Raw genomic sequence first — 18,115 nt, 5'->3', positions numbered from 1 at the left:
GAAAGACACATTATCAGTAAATAACAGGATGTATTTTATAAAAAAAAAAATACAGATATTATACTCATCTAGTCATTGAAATCCAGGGTGAATCACTAGTGTTTTATACAAATAATTAATACCCTTCAAAGTAGGAACCAATTAAAGGAAAAATACTTTAGTACACGGGTACTTCTTATTGGAAACTGTTTTACTTGGAAAGGAAAAATACTTGACAAATTACCGGTAATATATTAAGGAAGTATATTATGATTAAGTCGAGCTTAGCATATATGAAGACTTCAATGCCGTCATTTGCATAAGGTCATCTTAGGGATATGAAGTATCCTATGTCCTTCTACATACCAAATATCATATGTAAATAGGTATGTCAATTTTCATGAGGTTTTTTTTTATGTCAACCTGATGGAAAGTGGTAACCGTTTATAGACATGAGCAGTACTATGGACATTTTGTTTCGCCCATGATACTCCCCATGCATTGCCACTCCTGAGGACTCAGGTGTTATTCCTCTGTACCCAGTAAATTCACGCCATATCCCACCCTTCAAACCGAAACACAGTCATGCCAACACAACTGCTTCACGGTTGAAACACGAATGGGACAGAGATCGACAAAGTCTGGCCCGGATACGCTGGCGGAGCCCAGTGAAGGGTGATAGATGAGAATGAAAACAGGCCAGTTAGCCCATCATGATGAATTCATCAGGAATTAACCATGATAGTTTCCAGGGGGAACCGCGAGGCGGTCGACCTGGTTGGGTATATTGCTAGCAATAGGATTCTCAGTCTCCATTACTAACAATCCCTTTCCCCCCATTTTTATGGGGTTTGGTTGGAAACAAATATATATATATTTGACGCTTGAACTAAGGGGTTCAGGGTTTTATTCAGCCCGGATGGTAAACCCAACTAGTTAATTTTACTGGCCAGTCCGGCGGGCAGGAACTAGGTGCGTAGCTGGGCAGTAATTTGGCTGCTTAAATTACGACTGACTGATTTAGAGTTCGTATGAGTTTATACAGGCATAATAATAATATATTTTTTTTTCTATCACAATGGCACTTCATTTATACATTTTACAAAATCGAATCTATATAGACTGGCATTGGAAGTGGCCAGAATCCGTACTAGGATCCGTACTGTGTTACGGTATTCTGGCCCACACACTCGGCCACTGGCTATACAAAGAGCAAGTAAATAAACCAAAATATAAAAAGAAATTATAAAAGTCTAAAACCAATAATAATAATAACATAATAACAATAATAACACTCCCGGGAAAGATGCAGAAAGCGGTACTCTTAGATACTGCCCGCATTGTTCGCCGGTTTCTCTTACTGGGGCCCTGAACTCCGGCCGACTGTGCTTTTGCCGGGGGTTAGTTTGTCATCTCTCTCTCTGTTAAGAGGGGAGATGTGAATTTTCTAAAAATAACAATAAAATAAAAAGGCACCCCGAGCCATTATGCAATAAGTTATTTAAGTTTAGCATAAGGCAAAATAAGTACTCTTAAGTAATTTAAGGTCAGCAGCAGATCTAAGTCTTTTAAATATGTACGTCAATTTTTGAATTTTAGAAGTCAAGATTTCTGTATGTTTTTTACTGCTGATTTGAATGTAAATAAATTAATATGCTATTCAGCAATAATATGTCTACTTGCTGGGGTTGTAACAGAACATACTCGTACGGATCACCTGATGATAGATAGATAGATAGATAGATAGATACTCTTTATTGTTTTCTCCAAAAGATTACAATAGTAAACTTATTATAAATATTAACAATTACAAGAAATAATCACAATGAGGAAACAATGGGCGACCTTATCGCTAAGAGCGATCTCTTCCAGGCAACCTTTGGATGGAGAGGAGTAATTATAAACAATTTGGTAGAAGGCACAATGAAAAATTTTTTGTTAGTTCTAGATATGGGAGATGTGATACATATAATAATATAAATATTATCCCTACTCATTATTATATATATATATATATATATATATATATATATATATATATATATATATACATATATACACACATATATATGATAAGTGACTACCGCCGCGCATAAGCGTCCGTAATAGCAGAACAACTGGAAATGTATTCGTATTAGAAATATATTAGATAGAGAGATTTAGAATCAATCGGGTTTAGTTATATACTGATCCTTTTAATATTTGTGTAATGTACGGGGTTTACTTCTGTGGCGTATTACTGGCCATCATAATACGCCTTTTATATTACTGGCCATCATGTGCCGTCTTGTATATTTTTATATTGTATTTATATTAATCTTTATGTTTTCCTACCGATGAAGACGTGATAAAAAGAGAACTTCAATATTAAGCATTTCATTTATCAACCCGTTTCTCTTAACTTCGTTCTTTCTTTCTTTATTATTTATTGTACACAAAAAGTTATTGAAATAGAAAAAACAAACATAATAGTGCACAAAGGCGAGCCTATCTCCAATAGAGATTTCTTCCAGCAAACCCAATATGAGAAAACTGACAGTTCATTAGTAGTTACAGTCATACAAGGTTGTCTGTAAGAGATTGCCGTAGCGATAAGACCGCCTTTTGTACCTTTATGTATATATTTCAATCTGTATTCATGTACACCAATCGACTTAAATGTTATAGTTAAAAATAAATAAATAAAATGTCTTTACAATTGAAAACAGGTATAAATAAATGAATAAATATATATATATATATATATATATATATATATATATATATATATATATATATATATATATATATATATATATATATATATATATATATACTATAGTACTTCTGTATTGATTTTTTCAAAATCTACTTGGAAAGAAAATCTGTATTTATGTAAATATAGATTATTCGAACCGGCGTCAGGCATTATTTTTCCTACTGTGAATAATATTATATAGTTCAATGCCACGGACAGACGTTCGTTTAATTATTTAATGTATGTAACATCTGTCTCGTTTGATACCTGTTAACAAGTCTACAAGACACTCAGACGGGATACGGATCATTACTATCGTATCGTTAGGTATATTCATTTTTGCACGTAAGATTTGCTATTTTTGTTTTTAACATTTTATTTATTTATTTTCATTTATTTTGTATTTACACATACACTGAATAAACTTTCCACTTAATAGTATCATTCATTAGATATACATATATATACACCAGAGGGAGACTTTGTACAAAAGTCGATTGCTTGGGTACCTCTGTCGCATTCGTGTTTCAACCGTCAAACAGTTGTGTTTGCATGGCTGTGTTTTGGTTTGAAGGGTGGGATATGGCGTGAATTTACAGGTTACAGAGGAATAACACCTGAGTCCTCAGGAATGGCAACGTATGGGGGGTATCATGGGCTAAACAGTATACTCTGTTATGTCCATGGCACTTCACATGTCTATAGGCGACGGTTACCACTTTCCATCAGGTGGGTCGTCAGCTTGTTTGCCATTCTAAGTTGTATAAAAAAAAAAAAAGATATTATTTCAATTATGGACCCTCTTGGACACAGCAAGTAGGACAGAAGAGGACAACCCTTTTTTTACTTTAGATTTAGTTTAAGAGTTTGTTACAATATTATCCAGTCATTGAAATTGTATGTATTTTCTGTATTATTATTATTCATTATTTAGGTATGGATGTATATATTCATATTGTATTTTTTTTTAATGGGTGATAATGGAATTGTAGCCCCGCTTGCGCTATCGGGATATGCTGGCGGAGCACCAGTAAAGAATGGTAGGTGAGGATGAAGCAGGTCAGTTGGCCTATTGTGACAAATTCAAAAAGAATTGTTCACGATGGTTTCCAGTGGGAACCATCGTGGAGGTCGACCTAATAGGGCATATTGCTAGCAATGGAGCTGTCAAACTCCATTGCTAACAATCCCTTTCCCCCCTTCATATTGTAATTGCAATTAGTATTGTATAGTTATTTAATTTATTCTTATTCAATATGACACAGTATAGGCTTTTCGAAAAAGTTTTTTATTTATTTATTTATTTTGCCACAGACATATCACACGTCTTCATCTAGTTAATAATATTTACTTCATTGATCATAATGCAAATTTATATCACTGGATAGTTCGTTCAAAACCTATTCGGATGCGTTCTTTACAAACTTGTCTTTGTGGTCTTAGTCGTGACTGCAGAATGTAGTAAAAAGTAAATCAGTGGACGTGGCCATTTGTTTTCCTGCTGCTTATACTTGTAACAATACAAACGAATAGAAAAGGAAGTGAATTAAATGAGGAAGTAAAAATAACAATCTTCCTCACTGGCTGAGTAAGGACTCGTATGGTGTTGGGTACAGTGCTACACGTTTGGACTGTAATAGGTGCTTTTAAAATTATTAGGCTAAAACTGTTGTACTTGGACGACTGCGTTTCGGCATGAACCAGAGGGAGACTTTGTACAAAAGTCGATTGCTTGGGTGCCTCTGTCCCATTCGTGTTTCAACATCATCACTTCACTGGTGCCCCGCCAGCGTATCCCATTAGCGCAGGCGGGGTTACCACTCGATTTTCATCCAATAAAAAAATAAAACATTAACATCTACACTAGGTTTGCTTTATGAGCCACCGTGAACATTCAATTCCCATCAATTGCCCATCAATTCAATGACGCAAACCGTCCACCTCGGTACCATAAGGAAGAATGACTGAACTATAATGGCCTATTATCCTCCAAAAACGTCATCTGATATTTATTGTGATCATCGACACATCGCAACTAACATGTAAGTAAGTACCAATAAATGTATCTCTGTCCTATGATAAATTTTGTAGGGACCTCTGTCCCATTCATGTTTCTACCGTGAAGCAGTAGTGTTTGCATACACATTGCATTTGGGGGGTCCCATACGTTGCCATTTCTGAGGACTCAGGTGTTATTCCTCTGTACCCTGTAAATTCACTGCCATATCCCACCATTCAGAATTTAAGAACATACATACACGCATATAAAAGCGAAAAGGAATAAAAGCAAGCTGAAGTGGCAATGGCCTGGTCACATAGCTCGAAGAACCGACAACCGGAAGAAAGGTAAGTCTTAAATGGCGACCTTTTAAGCAGGCATGCACAGTGTAGGGTAACACTATCCCCCCCCCCTCTACGAGATGGAGTAATGACCTCAAATGTGTTGAAGGGAGTCAGTGTATACAGATGGCTCAGGACCGTTCCTTACAGCAGTCTATGGGGGAGGCCTATGTTCTCCATCTAGTGTGGCTAGATGGAGCGACGACTACAAGTGCATTGCAGAGTTCTGGTTTGTTGATTTTATATTATTGTGGCTCTAAATTTAACGCTACAGTGAATAACAATTATACTGAAAACATAATAATTACGTGTCTAATTAGACCAAAAAACTTATTTTGCATTATGTTTTATAGTTTGGACCAATGTTATGCTTGACCGGGGCCGGTGCGTGGCGGACTTGTTAAAAGAATCGTCTGCTTAGTCACGCGTGACTGAAGTGAGACATTTTCATTTGATGTTTATTTCGCGAGAATGAATTCTACCAAGGAAAGCGGTTACTGTAGCCTATGAACGCCTGCAATACCAGGGGTATTACGCGCTCCTTGCCGAAATTTGGTGTATGTTTTGTCTTGATGCATCGTCTAGAAGTGGTTACCTAATTCTAAACCTACGCATACGAAGTCTTAAGTGCGTTCCAGGCTTGGCCAATTTTATATTAGGACACCTCCATCCCTTCATCAATAAGCGCAGCCAACTTTCGCTTAACGCGAAACTGACGCTTTACAAAGCTTGTATCAGACCGGTGATAACGTACGCCAGCGTAGTCTTCGCCCACGTCTTCCCTTCGTTGCTGCGCCCCCTTCAGGTGGTGCAAAATAAATTCTTACGACGGGCTACGGGCGCCCCGTGGTTCGTGCGCAACGCGGATTTACATCACAACCTCAAAATACCCACGATAAAGCAGTTCATGAAGCAAGCGTCTCGACGCTACTTCGCCTCAGCCGAGTCCCACTCGAAATCGCTCATAGTAAATGCGGTTAAATACAAATCCACTACGGAGAACGTCAGTCCCCGACGTCGTCGCCCGAGGCATGCACTCTTGGACGATCTAATTACGATAGTTAACGCGCTCCCCAACCTCCCTACCGCGGAATCTTCGCGGAGAGCCCCCGCAAATACACCCACACACCGCACACACCGTCTCCACCGGCGGGAACGAAGATCCCACGCGACACACGGTCCACGCGCGATCAGGTTTGCGCCCGAGCGCACACAACCGACTCCGAGTTCCCACCCATCACGACATACCGACCCTTCGCCGTCCCTTGACGGTAGTCGAAATACGGTGGCCTAAGCCGAGGCCCGAGCCTCTTAGGCGCACGCGGCAGTCCACAAGTAAGAGTCGACACCTCTGTTGCTCCCCTCTCGCGGGCTTGGAGTGCCATCTGCACACGCCCCTGCATACGCGTTCGGTGAAGCTGTAAAGGCCACTCACGGCCAACAGCAAACACATTCAGAAAAAAAAGCATACGAAGTCATGGGTAAAAGTTAGTTATATATAGTATATGAAAATTAATAAAAATAGATACACTATTGCATTTTTGTCACTCGAACGTGAATTTGAGTAAATTTATTAGATACGCAGATCCATATTAATACTTTTTATTATCCACGCAAGAAAATTCCTATCTGTTCTCCTTTAACCAAAGTTTGTCTGTAAGAGATTGCCCTAGCGATAAGACTGCCTTTTGTACCTTTATGTATATATTTTAATCTGTACTTTATACTAGTGTAATTCACTTGAATTTGCCAATTGTCATTGTATATTTTTATTTTTTTAGTGCAATGAAATGTTAAATAAGCTAACAATTTACAACTAGTTTCAAATTAAATGGATCATTGTGTTACAATATTTTTATGAACGCAGTAAGTACGTGACAGGTGCATTACAATAATAATAGCTATTTTCACATAAGAAATACCGTTTATGATAAACGGCATTGTTCAAAACATATTTTACTGAAGCATTATGTACTGTGCAGAAGTGTTAATATTATTTACCGCTGAATATTATTGTTTCAAAGTCAATTCTTTTAAATTGCTTTAAATTCACGTCACGATTTTCTTTTATGTACACGTACATAATATTATATCTATTTCATGGTGTCGTAATATTATTTAACGACTTTTACCCACGCCTTTGTTCGCGTGACCGGGTGGTTGATCGACCGTGGTAGACAGAAGCCTATGTTCTTCACTATCAAGATTCATCCAACAATCCTTGCAATGTTACATTAAAGCTGCCAATTTTGTTACTTTACATTTATAGCCGTCATTCTTTTAATGTATATAATATCGAATGTTATGCAGAGCAGTTATTGGAGTAGTAGTAGGAGTATTTAATGCTGTTTTATGTAATAATTATTTTATAAATGTATTAATTTGTAATCTGTTGCCTTGCTATAAATAAATAAATAAATCACAAAATTTTCAGAAATTCTTACTGGACGCTTGTTATAAAAGAAATACTCGTATATTCATTCTTATATATATATATATACACATACACTAGCTGACCCCGTAAACGTTGATTTACTACTTATTGCGAAATATAAAAATCGCGATTAAAATACAGGGGTTGATCGTAAAACGGTGAAAAAGTTTTGTGTATTTTTTAATGCTAAATCATAATAAAATAAAAATGGAAAAATTTGGAAAAATTTGTTAAAAAAATAAAAAAAACATTTTCACCCTTATCATTGAGGGGTATGAAAAATAGATGTTGGCCGATTCTCAGACCTACCCAATATGCACACAAAATTTCATAAAAATCGGTAAAGCCGTTTCGGAGGAGTTTGATAACAAACACCGTGACACGAGAATAATATATATATATATATATATATATATATATATAACTAAAACATACAGTAATAACAAACAGTTAATAACAAAATTAGCAAAGACGAACTTACCCGTATCTCGTATCAGCCTAACACGGTGGCATAGGAAGCAATGATACTCACGTGTGAAAACATTACGTAGGTACGTAATACCGTCATATGGCTTTCAAGATAGAGCACTTTATTCACACATGTAAACTCATGAGGTGCCTCCAGCATCACCTAATAAGACAGGTGTGAATCTATGTGAACAAGTCGTGAACGGATGCCGTTCGTAGGTACGAATGTACACAATCTATCGGTATGAATCTTTAAAAAATATATTTTTAAATTTTTATTTAACAATAAACACCTTTTTGAATGATAAAAATAGTTTAGTTTAATCGGTGATAATGGCATGGTAACCCCGCCTGCGCTATCGGTATACACCGGCGGGGGACCAGTGAGGGATGATAGGTGAGGATGAAAAGGCAGGTCAGTTAGCCCATCGTGATGAATACACTTGGAATACAACACGATGGTTTCCAGGGAGAACCACGTTGAGGTCTTTTTTTTTTTTTTTTTTTTTCTGAATGTGTTTGCTGTTGGCCGTGTGTGGCCTTTACAGCTTCACCGGACGCGAATGCAGGGGCGAGTGCTGATGGCACTCCAAGCCCGCGAGAGGGGAGCGACAGAGGTGTCGACTCTTTCTTATGGACTGCGGTGTGTGTGTGCGCCTAAGGGCGCGAGTGGCTCGGCCTCGGCTTAGGCCACCGCACTTCGACCCCCGTCGAGGGACGGCGAAGGGTCGGTACGTCTGGGTGGGTGAGATTGCGACGCGGTTGTTATGCGCTCGGGCGCAAACCTGATCGCGCGCGGACCGTGTGTCGCGAGGGTTCTTCGCCCCCGCCGGGGGGGGCGGTGTGTGCGATGTGTGGGTGTGTTTGTAGGGGCTCTTGTCGAGGGTTCCGCGGTAGGTAGGGAGGAAGACGCGTTTGCCGTCGTAGTTGGATCATCGGGGTCCAAGAGTGCGTGCCTCGGGCGACGACGTTTTGGAGCGACGTTCTCTATGGGGGGTTTGTATTTGACCGCTCTTACTATGAGCGGATTTGAATGGGACTCGGCTGAGGCGAAGTAGCGTCGAGACGCTTGCTTCATGAATTGCCTTATAGTGGGTATTTTGAGGTCGCGGTGTAGATCCACGTTGCGCACGTACCACGGGGCGCCCGTGGCCACGTCGCAGAAATTTATTTTGCACCACCTGAAGGGGGTGAAGTAATGAAGGAAGGGCGTGGGCGAAGACGACACTAGCGTACGTCATCACCGGTCTTATACATGCTTTATAGAGCGTCAGCTTTGCGTTAAGCGACAATTGGCTGCGCTTGTTAATAAAGGGATGGAGGCGTCCCAGTATAAAATTGGCCAGGCCTCGGACGCGCTTAAGATGAGATGCGAAACTCAACTTGGAATCTAGTGTCACGCCTAGGTATTTGGCTTCGTTCGTCCAGGGGACGGGCGTGCCAAACAGCTGAATAGAGGCGGGAAGGGATGGTTTTCTTATGGCCGTGAAAAGCACGGCGGCGCTTTTATCTGGGTTGACTTCGATGCGCCATTTTCTGAACCAGTAGGCCAGCTCGTCCACCGCCCGTTGAAGCCTGTTGGCTGCACAGGCGGCCGACGTACTGTCCACATATAGGGCTGTATCATCAGCAAAGAGGGCGATTTGCACTCGGGGCTGACGCGGGATGTCGTTGGTGTACAACGAGAAGAGGGTGGGGGAGAGGACAGCGCCTTGAGGGACGCCGGCTCTAATCGGTCGTGCGCTGGAACGCACTCCATTGACGCGATAGCGATATGACCTATTGGACAAAAAGGCTCGTATGATGTGCACGAGCCTGTCTGGCACTCCCATCTTGTGCAGTTTGAAAATCAAGCCGCTGTGCCAGACTTTGTCAAAGGCCTTCGCTACGTCGAGAAACAGGGCACATGTGACCCCGTTGGATTTCATGTCGGGCGTTGAGGACGTGTTCTACTACACGATGTACTTGATGAACAGCTGAGTGCTTGGCTCTAAAGCCGAACTGTTCATCGATCAGGATTTGCCAAGCCAGTCTTTCAGGCGTGCGAGTATTAGCTTCTCATACAGCTTCCCCAGCGAGCTGAGGAGACTGATGGGGCGAAAACTGGTGGGAAGGGACTTATCTTTCCCAGGTTTGGGAAAGCCTACGACATCGGCTTCTTTCCAAGCATCTGGAAAGATGGCATTGGTAATTGCCGCATTGAAGATCGCTACTAGGAGTAGCAGAATGGTTTCTGGCAGACTCTTAAGGAGTCTGTTAGAGATACCGTCGGCACCGGGTGCCTTTCGGTTGGGAGTTCCTTTGATGAGTGTTCGCACCTCATCCAGTGTAACGGGGGGGATCTCTACTGGAGGGATCGACACGCTCCACCTCGTTCAAAACATTCTCTAGATGATCATCGGGCACCGGAAGGGTGCTCGGCATGCATGTCTAGGCTGTCTGCTAGGCATTCAGCCTTTTCTTCATCAAATATGGCCGGACTGTTGTTTGTTCGGACTAAGGGCGGAAAAGGTAATACTGGTCTGTTTTGAGGGTTTTGGCTACTCGCCAGTACGCGGTATGGCAGGGGGTGAGTTCTTTGGTGAACTTATCCCATCTGTCTCGCCGAAGTTCTTTTACTTCGCGCTGTAAAGCTCGCAGGCGGGTTCGGTTCTCTTCTGAGGGATAGCGGTCATACGCTCGTGTGGCTGTATTCTTATAGCAGATTATATCATCAGGTAGATTCCATCTACGGTCGCCCGTATCCGGAACCTCCCTGGAGCAGTCCTTGACTGCCGACTGCAGGTGCTCTGTTAGCGCGTCTATGGCTGTAGTCGTCTCCTCGATAGATTCGACTACGTCCGGGATGCTCCAGGGTGGAGAGTTAGTCGACTCGACTTTCTCAAGTGGCTCCAGTCCGTGACCGTTTTAAATTGAGGCGCTCCGTCTGCAGGTGGGCTTCACGGGGCGGTGGTCGGAGATGAGTTCGGCATGGACCTATCTCAGCCTTAAGGCTAAGTAGGGCCATGTCGAGGATGGAGGGCTGATGAGCAGTGTTTGCCGGATAGTGCGTGAAGTGCACTGGGGGAAGGATGTCGAAACCCATGGAAAGCGAAAGGCGTTCCAGGGTGAGACCGTTTATATAAGCACAGCTCAAAGGCTGTGCTTGCAGTTTAGATCTCCGTATATAATCCCCCAGGTCCATGAGAGCTTGGAGGTCGGCCCGGAGTAGCTTTTTGGAGGGAGAGAGATAGGCCGATGCTATATAGATAGGTCGATGGTCTGTCATCGCGAGGAGGCATATCGAGGCTTCCATGTTTACGAGCGGAGGCGTGTCGATCGGAATGCACTGAAGGGACCTTCGGTAATAAATTAACGTACCGCCGCCGCGACTAATGCGGTCATTGCGTACGATATTGTAGTTTGCGATTTTTGGACCGCGTATTGAAGGCTTGAGGAAGGTCTCCTGTAGTAGGAGAACGTCCACCTGATGGGCGGTGAGAAACTCACGGACTTCGTCTCTTTGCCCTTGTAGTCCGTTAGCGTTGAAAAACGCTAACTTAACGGACCGAGGTTTGCATCTTTTCGCCCTTAGATCCATAATTAGTTGTTAAAATTGAGGATGGCGACTAGTACGCCGATGTGCTCGCAGACGGCTGCGATTTTCTTGCGGGTCGTTTATATATATATATATACTCGCCAGCGTCGATGGAGCTGGCGAGTTTCGCTACCAGTGCGAACGTTGCGATTTGAGCCTACGTTCGTTCCAGTTGCGAGGAGCGGGCGATGCCACAAAAGCGTGGGAGCGGTTGCAGATGGCATGGTGGGTGAGGGGGTCGCCTTGACGACCGGAGGTCGGGTTTTTTGGCGGGGGAGGTGGTGCAGCTGAGGGCTGCGGGATAGTAGGGGGCGCGGGGCGTGCTGCGCGGGGTGCCTGAGCCTTTGTGGCTTTTGCGGAGGCCTTGTTTTGGCCGGGACGGGGAGCGCGGGGACATCATAATAAAGATAAAAATGGTGGGGTCGGGGTGCCACTCACGCGAGTTTGTTAAAAAAATTCGCGCGCGTAGCAAAAAAAAGTGCCCATAATTTTGGCACCACTGCCCGGGGTAGGTCCGCTTATTTGGCGGTTATACTGATAGGCCAGAGATCAGGAAGACACTTCGGATGTTGAAGATAGATTTCCCCTCTGGGGAGAGATCTAGTACCACTAGTACCATGTCTAGTGGCGTTTTGGCCCTGCTGCGGTACATCCTGTGTACCTCGTGGACAAAGTTTTGAGAGCGGATATCTGCGAGGATGTCGGCAGTCCAGCTCCTTAGGGACGCCGCGTATTACTACGCGCAGTCGTTTCTCCTCCTCGAGGGCATAAGTGTGGTAACCCACACTGTTTGTCCTGAGGAAGGAAGTTAATATATATATATATATATATATATATATATATATATATATATATATATATATATATATATATATATATATATATATATATATATATATATCTAAAACGTGATCGCGGTCGGTTTTACGGCGTTAATAACAAAATCGTTGGCACGTTGGGTTTTAGGCGGGGAAGATCGCGCGCCCGCTTCGCGCGTTTGGTGCGCTTGGCACCCACAATTTGAAATTCCTCTTCCGAGGAGGAGGCAGTGTCGGAGGAGTCGCCTGTTTCGGCGACGACGTTGGGAAGCTCCATTTCCGTTTCAGAGGATGGGCGGTTGGGAGCAACCTCCTGAGGGGACATCGGCTCCGGGGTACTCACTAGGTGGTCCCCGGGGGAAAGGACAGCTCGTCGTTGGCCTCCTGAAGGGAGACCGCCGGCGAGGCAGGGGCGTCGTCATGTATCACATGTGCGCCCCTGCGCTCATCGAAAAATGCCTTTAAGAGGCACACATTTGGCCTTTAAAAAGGCCACAATGAGGAATGTCATCCTGGGACAGCACATGTTGTCCCAGACCTATAAATAAGACACCCGACTCTTAAGTCGGGTGCCAATCTAATTAAATTTATAATACGGACAATGCGCTACTATAAAAGTGGACACAAAAATAAGCCGCTACAAGCCGCGTGTATGCCTGTTGGGACCTGTCCAGGTATGAGTCGCCCTTTATACAATTAGTCACCGGCCGGGCGACGGTTACCCGGCCGCTTTGTGTACAGTTAACCGCCCCGCCGATATTGTGTGCCTATTGTTAATGTAACAATGGAATGTAGTCACCGGAGTGACTTGTAGTGCCGATATGGCCGGGGTGTCGAAAAATAGTCTCTGGCACCGGCTCCGGAGCTTGCGCTGCGCTTATGGCGCAGATAACACTTGTTAGTCCGATGCACTAGAGTTCACAACACTACACAATTGTCACTTGTAATTGTTCACATGCACTCACTGCACTCGCGACGCGACGAGGTGGCAGCGCGAGCCGTGTACGCGAACGGACGGCCGTTAAAAAGCGCGCGAACCTAAGGCGACGAACGAGAACCTCGTGCCCAAGTTGTTCTCTACTTTTCTTCGTGTCCGACGTGTTTGCGTATCCGCTGACTCCGTGCAACAAGGCAGCGCTACACAACGGAGTATTGATGCCAGTAGTGACGCGTGCGTCACCAAAGGCTATCGAATGAGCAATGAAAAATTCTGCCCACGTTGAGGTCGACCTGGTTGGGTATATTACTAGCAACCGGACCCTTGGTCCCATTATTAACAATCCCTCGCCCCCCCCCCCCCTCCAGCAGCTTCCCCCGTTGACTAGCATAAGGAACCATACTGAGCCACCTACATTCACTGACTGCCTGCAATGTATTTGAAGTCCATCTTGTGGGGAGCCGTTCTACTGTCCTACCTACGGTATTTAAAATAATAATAATCCGAATTAAGTGATGGAAACATAAAAAATAACAATTCAAAAGTGCTTGCTTATATGTATTTTTTAACGTTCCATTGTTTCTGCCTACCCTGATGAGAAACAGGTGCGATAGATATGTATGTATGTGTATTTATCTATTTTATTAAGATTAGCCCAACTATGACAATCGTGTGAATTCTATACATTTGAAATTATCTCCAGTGATATAAGGACTTAATATTTTATTGCGCAAATTTTCTTATTTTTACTTAACCCTTGCTAATATTATAAATATGAAAGTAAGTTCTTTTGTCACCTCATAGCGTCTAATTTTTGTGACATTTGGTATACATATACATCTATTAGGGATGGAGAAGATTGGTGTATTTTAATTTAATCTCGCGGATGGAGTCGCGGGGGAAAAAATAGTTGTTCTATAAAATAAACACTGCATCAAAATGTCATGTAAATTATTATTGTCTAAAACGCATAAATGTGTTATATAAAACAATATCAAATATGTTCGCATTATAAAAAACCTTATCACACATTACGCCCCAGTTTTTATAAATACAGAAAAAAAAACGACATTTGCATATAGACTAGTGCATAAATTGTCAATTTTATGATAATTATATTCATTTAAAAATAAATATAAACATAAAATTTAAAAAACAACATGTTAACACTGTACATAATTAATTTGTCGAATTTCGAATCGAAATAAAGTAAATTGGGAAACTGACGAGCTCCATTAGTTGGTAATAAATAAATAAATAATTGTATATAGACACGTTAGACATCATATAATTTGTACCTACAATTATCAGAAACACGATAATGCGTCATATAGCAATGAATATAAATTAATGAATTTGGCATTTCATTACTTTAGATAGGCGATTTAAGATAAAAAAAAATACAGGATCTTTCACTGATATAATGTTAATACAATAGCACGAGAGTTAACCTTGCCAATTAGAAAAATATTCATCAAAATTGGTGGAGAATTCCCAAAGATGTCATGTTAAGTCAAACACAAAAAATATGGTTCAATTGAGATAATTTTTTGAAGTCAAAATTAAAAAAAAAAAAAGGTTTTTCTATAGACTACAGGAACTGATAAACAACCTGACGGCCCGTCTGATGGGAACCGATTGCGGAATATTGCCTATACTGTCACAATGGGACACATTGTATTTATACTGTGAAATCTATGGAACAGATCCAGCTTATATACTTGGTTATATGGTTGTCACTTTCCATCAGGTAAACAATCAGGTTGATTGACATTTCAACCTATGCAAAAAATGTTGAGATATTTAGATATTTGTTACGTTTACAAAAACTAAATTGATTTCACAAAAAAATACACAGTTCATATCATGGATTAATATACAGCAAGGGTGGCCAACCGGTGCATTGCGACTATTAGTCCAGCCGATCGTGGCAAGGCAAAAAATATAATATTTTGGTAATCTAGCGAAAGATGTTCAGACGCAATGCTCACACTAATATAAATAAGTAGTTACTAAGAATAGTTTTCAGTTTTATGTTTTCCCCTTTAATAAAATAAGAAATACTACAGTACTACCTAATTGTGCACTGAACTATGTCGTTTCATTTGAGATTTCACGAAGTATGTAATTGGTAGATCGCACAGGGTTTCGTCAGTAGACAGCAATTCTTGAGTCCAGTCAAGTCGGCCACCCCTAACATAATAGGATAGTTTTAATCCCAAAGACTCACCTGTATTTAAGATCGGCGGCTGCAAATATATACTGTCCGTTGTACACAGCACTGAACAGTATGGGGAATATTATGAAGCAGTAGGTGAACATCTGGTACCGGCCGAACTGGCCCAGCTCCGCCAGGATCGGGTCCAGGTGCACTCCATCCTTGTGCTCGGTCATGATCGCGATCGCGATGGACTCATAATAAAGAGAGCGTCAACAATGTACAACGCACAGCGACCGTCTGCGAGCATACGGATCCAGCGCGACTTTATCGTGTGACAACTCGAGACACGTGCCTCGCTTGAGGTAGAATACAACACGGGAAAAATGCGGCCGAAATCTATTCAGCATAGGTAACTAACAGTCCAAGTGACAAGGCGCAATGTAAACCTCCTTGCGAAGTTACTGCGTCAAATCGTATACAATATTTGACGACTCATCTGTGACTAAATGTACTAGAGTTATAAAAATGTATCTAATGACAGTACGTAATTACCATGCAGGTACCCACGAAGAAATTATAAAATAATAAGCCGTAGAAAGGTATATCAAAGAAGAAGGAATGTCGAAAAATACAAGATAAATACTTTTAAATCTCTAATTTTTTAGCACATAATTTCGTTTATTCTAGTTATTTATTTTATGCTATACAAATAAGTACAGTTGGACTTTTTTTGTGTTCATCATATTTGTGTTAAGAACTTTTAATAAAATCATATTATCCATAACTTTAATGTATGCAAATTAAAAAAAAAAAAATGTGCTGTGTGTATCTGTTTTCCTTTAATACTCTTTCGTGGAAAATAAACAAGTTACACTGCCTCCCCGTAAAGTACTGAAATATTCTGATAACAAACTTCTAGACAAAATATTATAATTTACCAATATTTTACATGCAAAAATATTAATCATTTGTAAATAAAATTATTTTTTTGTTTATACAACTTAGAATGGCAAACAAGCTGACGGCCCACCTGATGTAAAGTGGTAACCGCCGCCTATAGACACGAGCAGTACCATGGACATAACAGAGTATACTGTTTCGCCCATAATACCCTCCATGCGTTGCCATTCATGAGAACTAATATAGACGAATAGTGTACCTTGTTATTTATTAATATGTTTGATCGTTTATTTAGTACCTTTTATTGTCTGATGGTTGTTCCAGTCATTTTATAGAGTTTTAATGGATTTATTATTGATATATTTTTAATCCTTTTTTCCCATTAACTGTCCACTGTAAATAAAAATAAAATAAATGGGGGGTTTTCCAGTAGTTGCCACTTAATGATTTATTATTGATATATTTTTAATCCTACAATTAACTGGGAGGACATAGGACTGTTAGCAATGGAGTTTGACAGCCCCATTGTTGCCCCTGGAAAACCATCGTGAACAATTCTTGTTGAATTTTCACAATGAGACGTTGCTGACCCACTCCATCCCTCCCTATTATCCTCACTGGTGCCACCCACGTATACCGATAGTGGGGTGGGGTTACCATTCCATTATCATCCATTAAAAAAAAAAAAAAAGAAAAAAAAAACTACCTATAATACCGAGATTCAACACGATGCTTTCCAGGGGGAACCATGTGGAAGTCGACCTGACAGGGTACATTGTTAGCAATGGTACTGGTAGCCCGCATTACTAACAATCCCTTCCCCTCATTTAATCACGGTTAAACGATTGAAAGTATTTGCATGAAATTTGGCACATGAGTATGTCATATCTTAAAATACAGGATATTTTATGTCTATGCGGGCAAAACCGCGGAAAACAGCTAGTAATGTAAACATTAACCTTGTGCGATAGTTATTAAATTTGGCGGCCAGTTCAGCCAATTGCGCTCACAGTGGTCCTTTCTAGTCGTTTATCTAATCTGAGACCCAAGATATTGAAAGCGGTCGCTACTATTTAGATTAAGTGCTTAGACGCAATCTTCACTGTCATATTATACTTGTATGCGCAGACCAGTGATTCCCAAAGTGACTTCGCGAACCAGTAGTATTTGACAGTCATCGTCACATCAGCTTTTAACTGCCCAATCCTGAACATAGGCCTCCCCTTTGAGGGGTTTTTGCCACGCTTGGCAGGCGAGTTGGCAACCGCAGTTAGGCTTTGGAAATGTTTTAGGACGGACGCTGCTGCTCATCCCTCGCCCTCCCTTAGTCGCCTCTAACCCACGACACCTACGGCTTCCCGTGGGTATACGTTACCTTCGTAAGGGGTGGCTTAATCTATGCCGGGAACACACGGCAATTGATAATGACAATGTGAATGTGAAAAAGACTCTATTTTCCGCGCTTAGCCTCTCATTTGGGCCGTTGTGCGTATGAGTTGTGGCTAGTACAGCCAACCTAGCTCCGCCCAGAAGCGCAGAAGCTTCCTGGGTCCTTCACAGGCCTCGGAGCGAACTCATCGTTCCGAGGATTTCTAAACGTTGATGGGCCACAGCCTCACATTCCAGGATTACGTGAGCAGCCTTTTCTTCGGCGTCGAAAAAGCCTCGACATAGAGGGCTGTCTGTGGCTCCTTTGATAATGACAAATGACAAGAGATATTTGACAATACTCTGGACCAATTTAAGGCAAATGTGAATAGGCTA

The 18,115-nt window shown here is 41.6% G+C and overlaps 1 protein-coding gene across 1 annotated transcript in view; it reads right to left on the bottom strand.

Moving 5' to 3' along the window:
• The window catches only part of LOC113514897 (organic cation transporter protein-like), a 29,433-nt gene extending 13,637 nt beyond the window's left edge, over positions 1-15,796 (bottom strand). Inside the window, exon 1 of the mRNA XM_052894020.1 lies at positions 15,521-15,796. Within this exon, the coding sequence (XP_052749980.1) occupies positions 15,521-15,684 (164 nt within the window). The 5' untranslated portion in view covers positions 15,685-15,796. The remainder of the gene's footprint in view (positions 1-15,520) is intronic.
• Between the last annotated feature and the right edge of the window lie 2,319 nt (positions 15,797-18,115).

This window comes from Galleria mellonella, unplaced genomic scaffold (genome assembly GCF_026898425.1).
Source record: "Galleria mellonella isolate WM207_F2 unplaced genomic scaffold, CSIRO_AGI_GalMel_v1 utg1899, whole genome shotgun sequence".
In the NCBI taxonomy this organism is placed as follows: domain Eukaryota; kingdom Metazoa; phylum Arthropoda; class Insecta; order Lepidoptera; family Pyralidae; genus Galleria; species Galleria mellonella.
The sequence above is the reverse complement of the archived record's forward strand: the minus strand, read 5'-3'. Positions and strand labels throughout refer to the sequence as shown.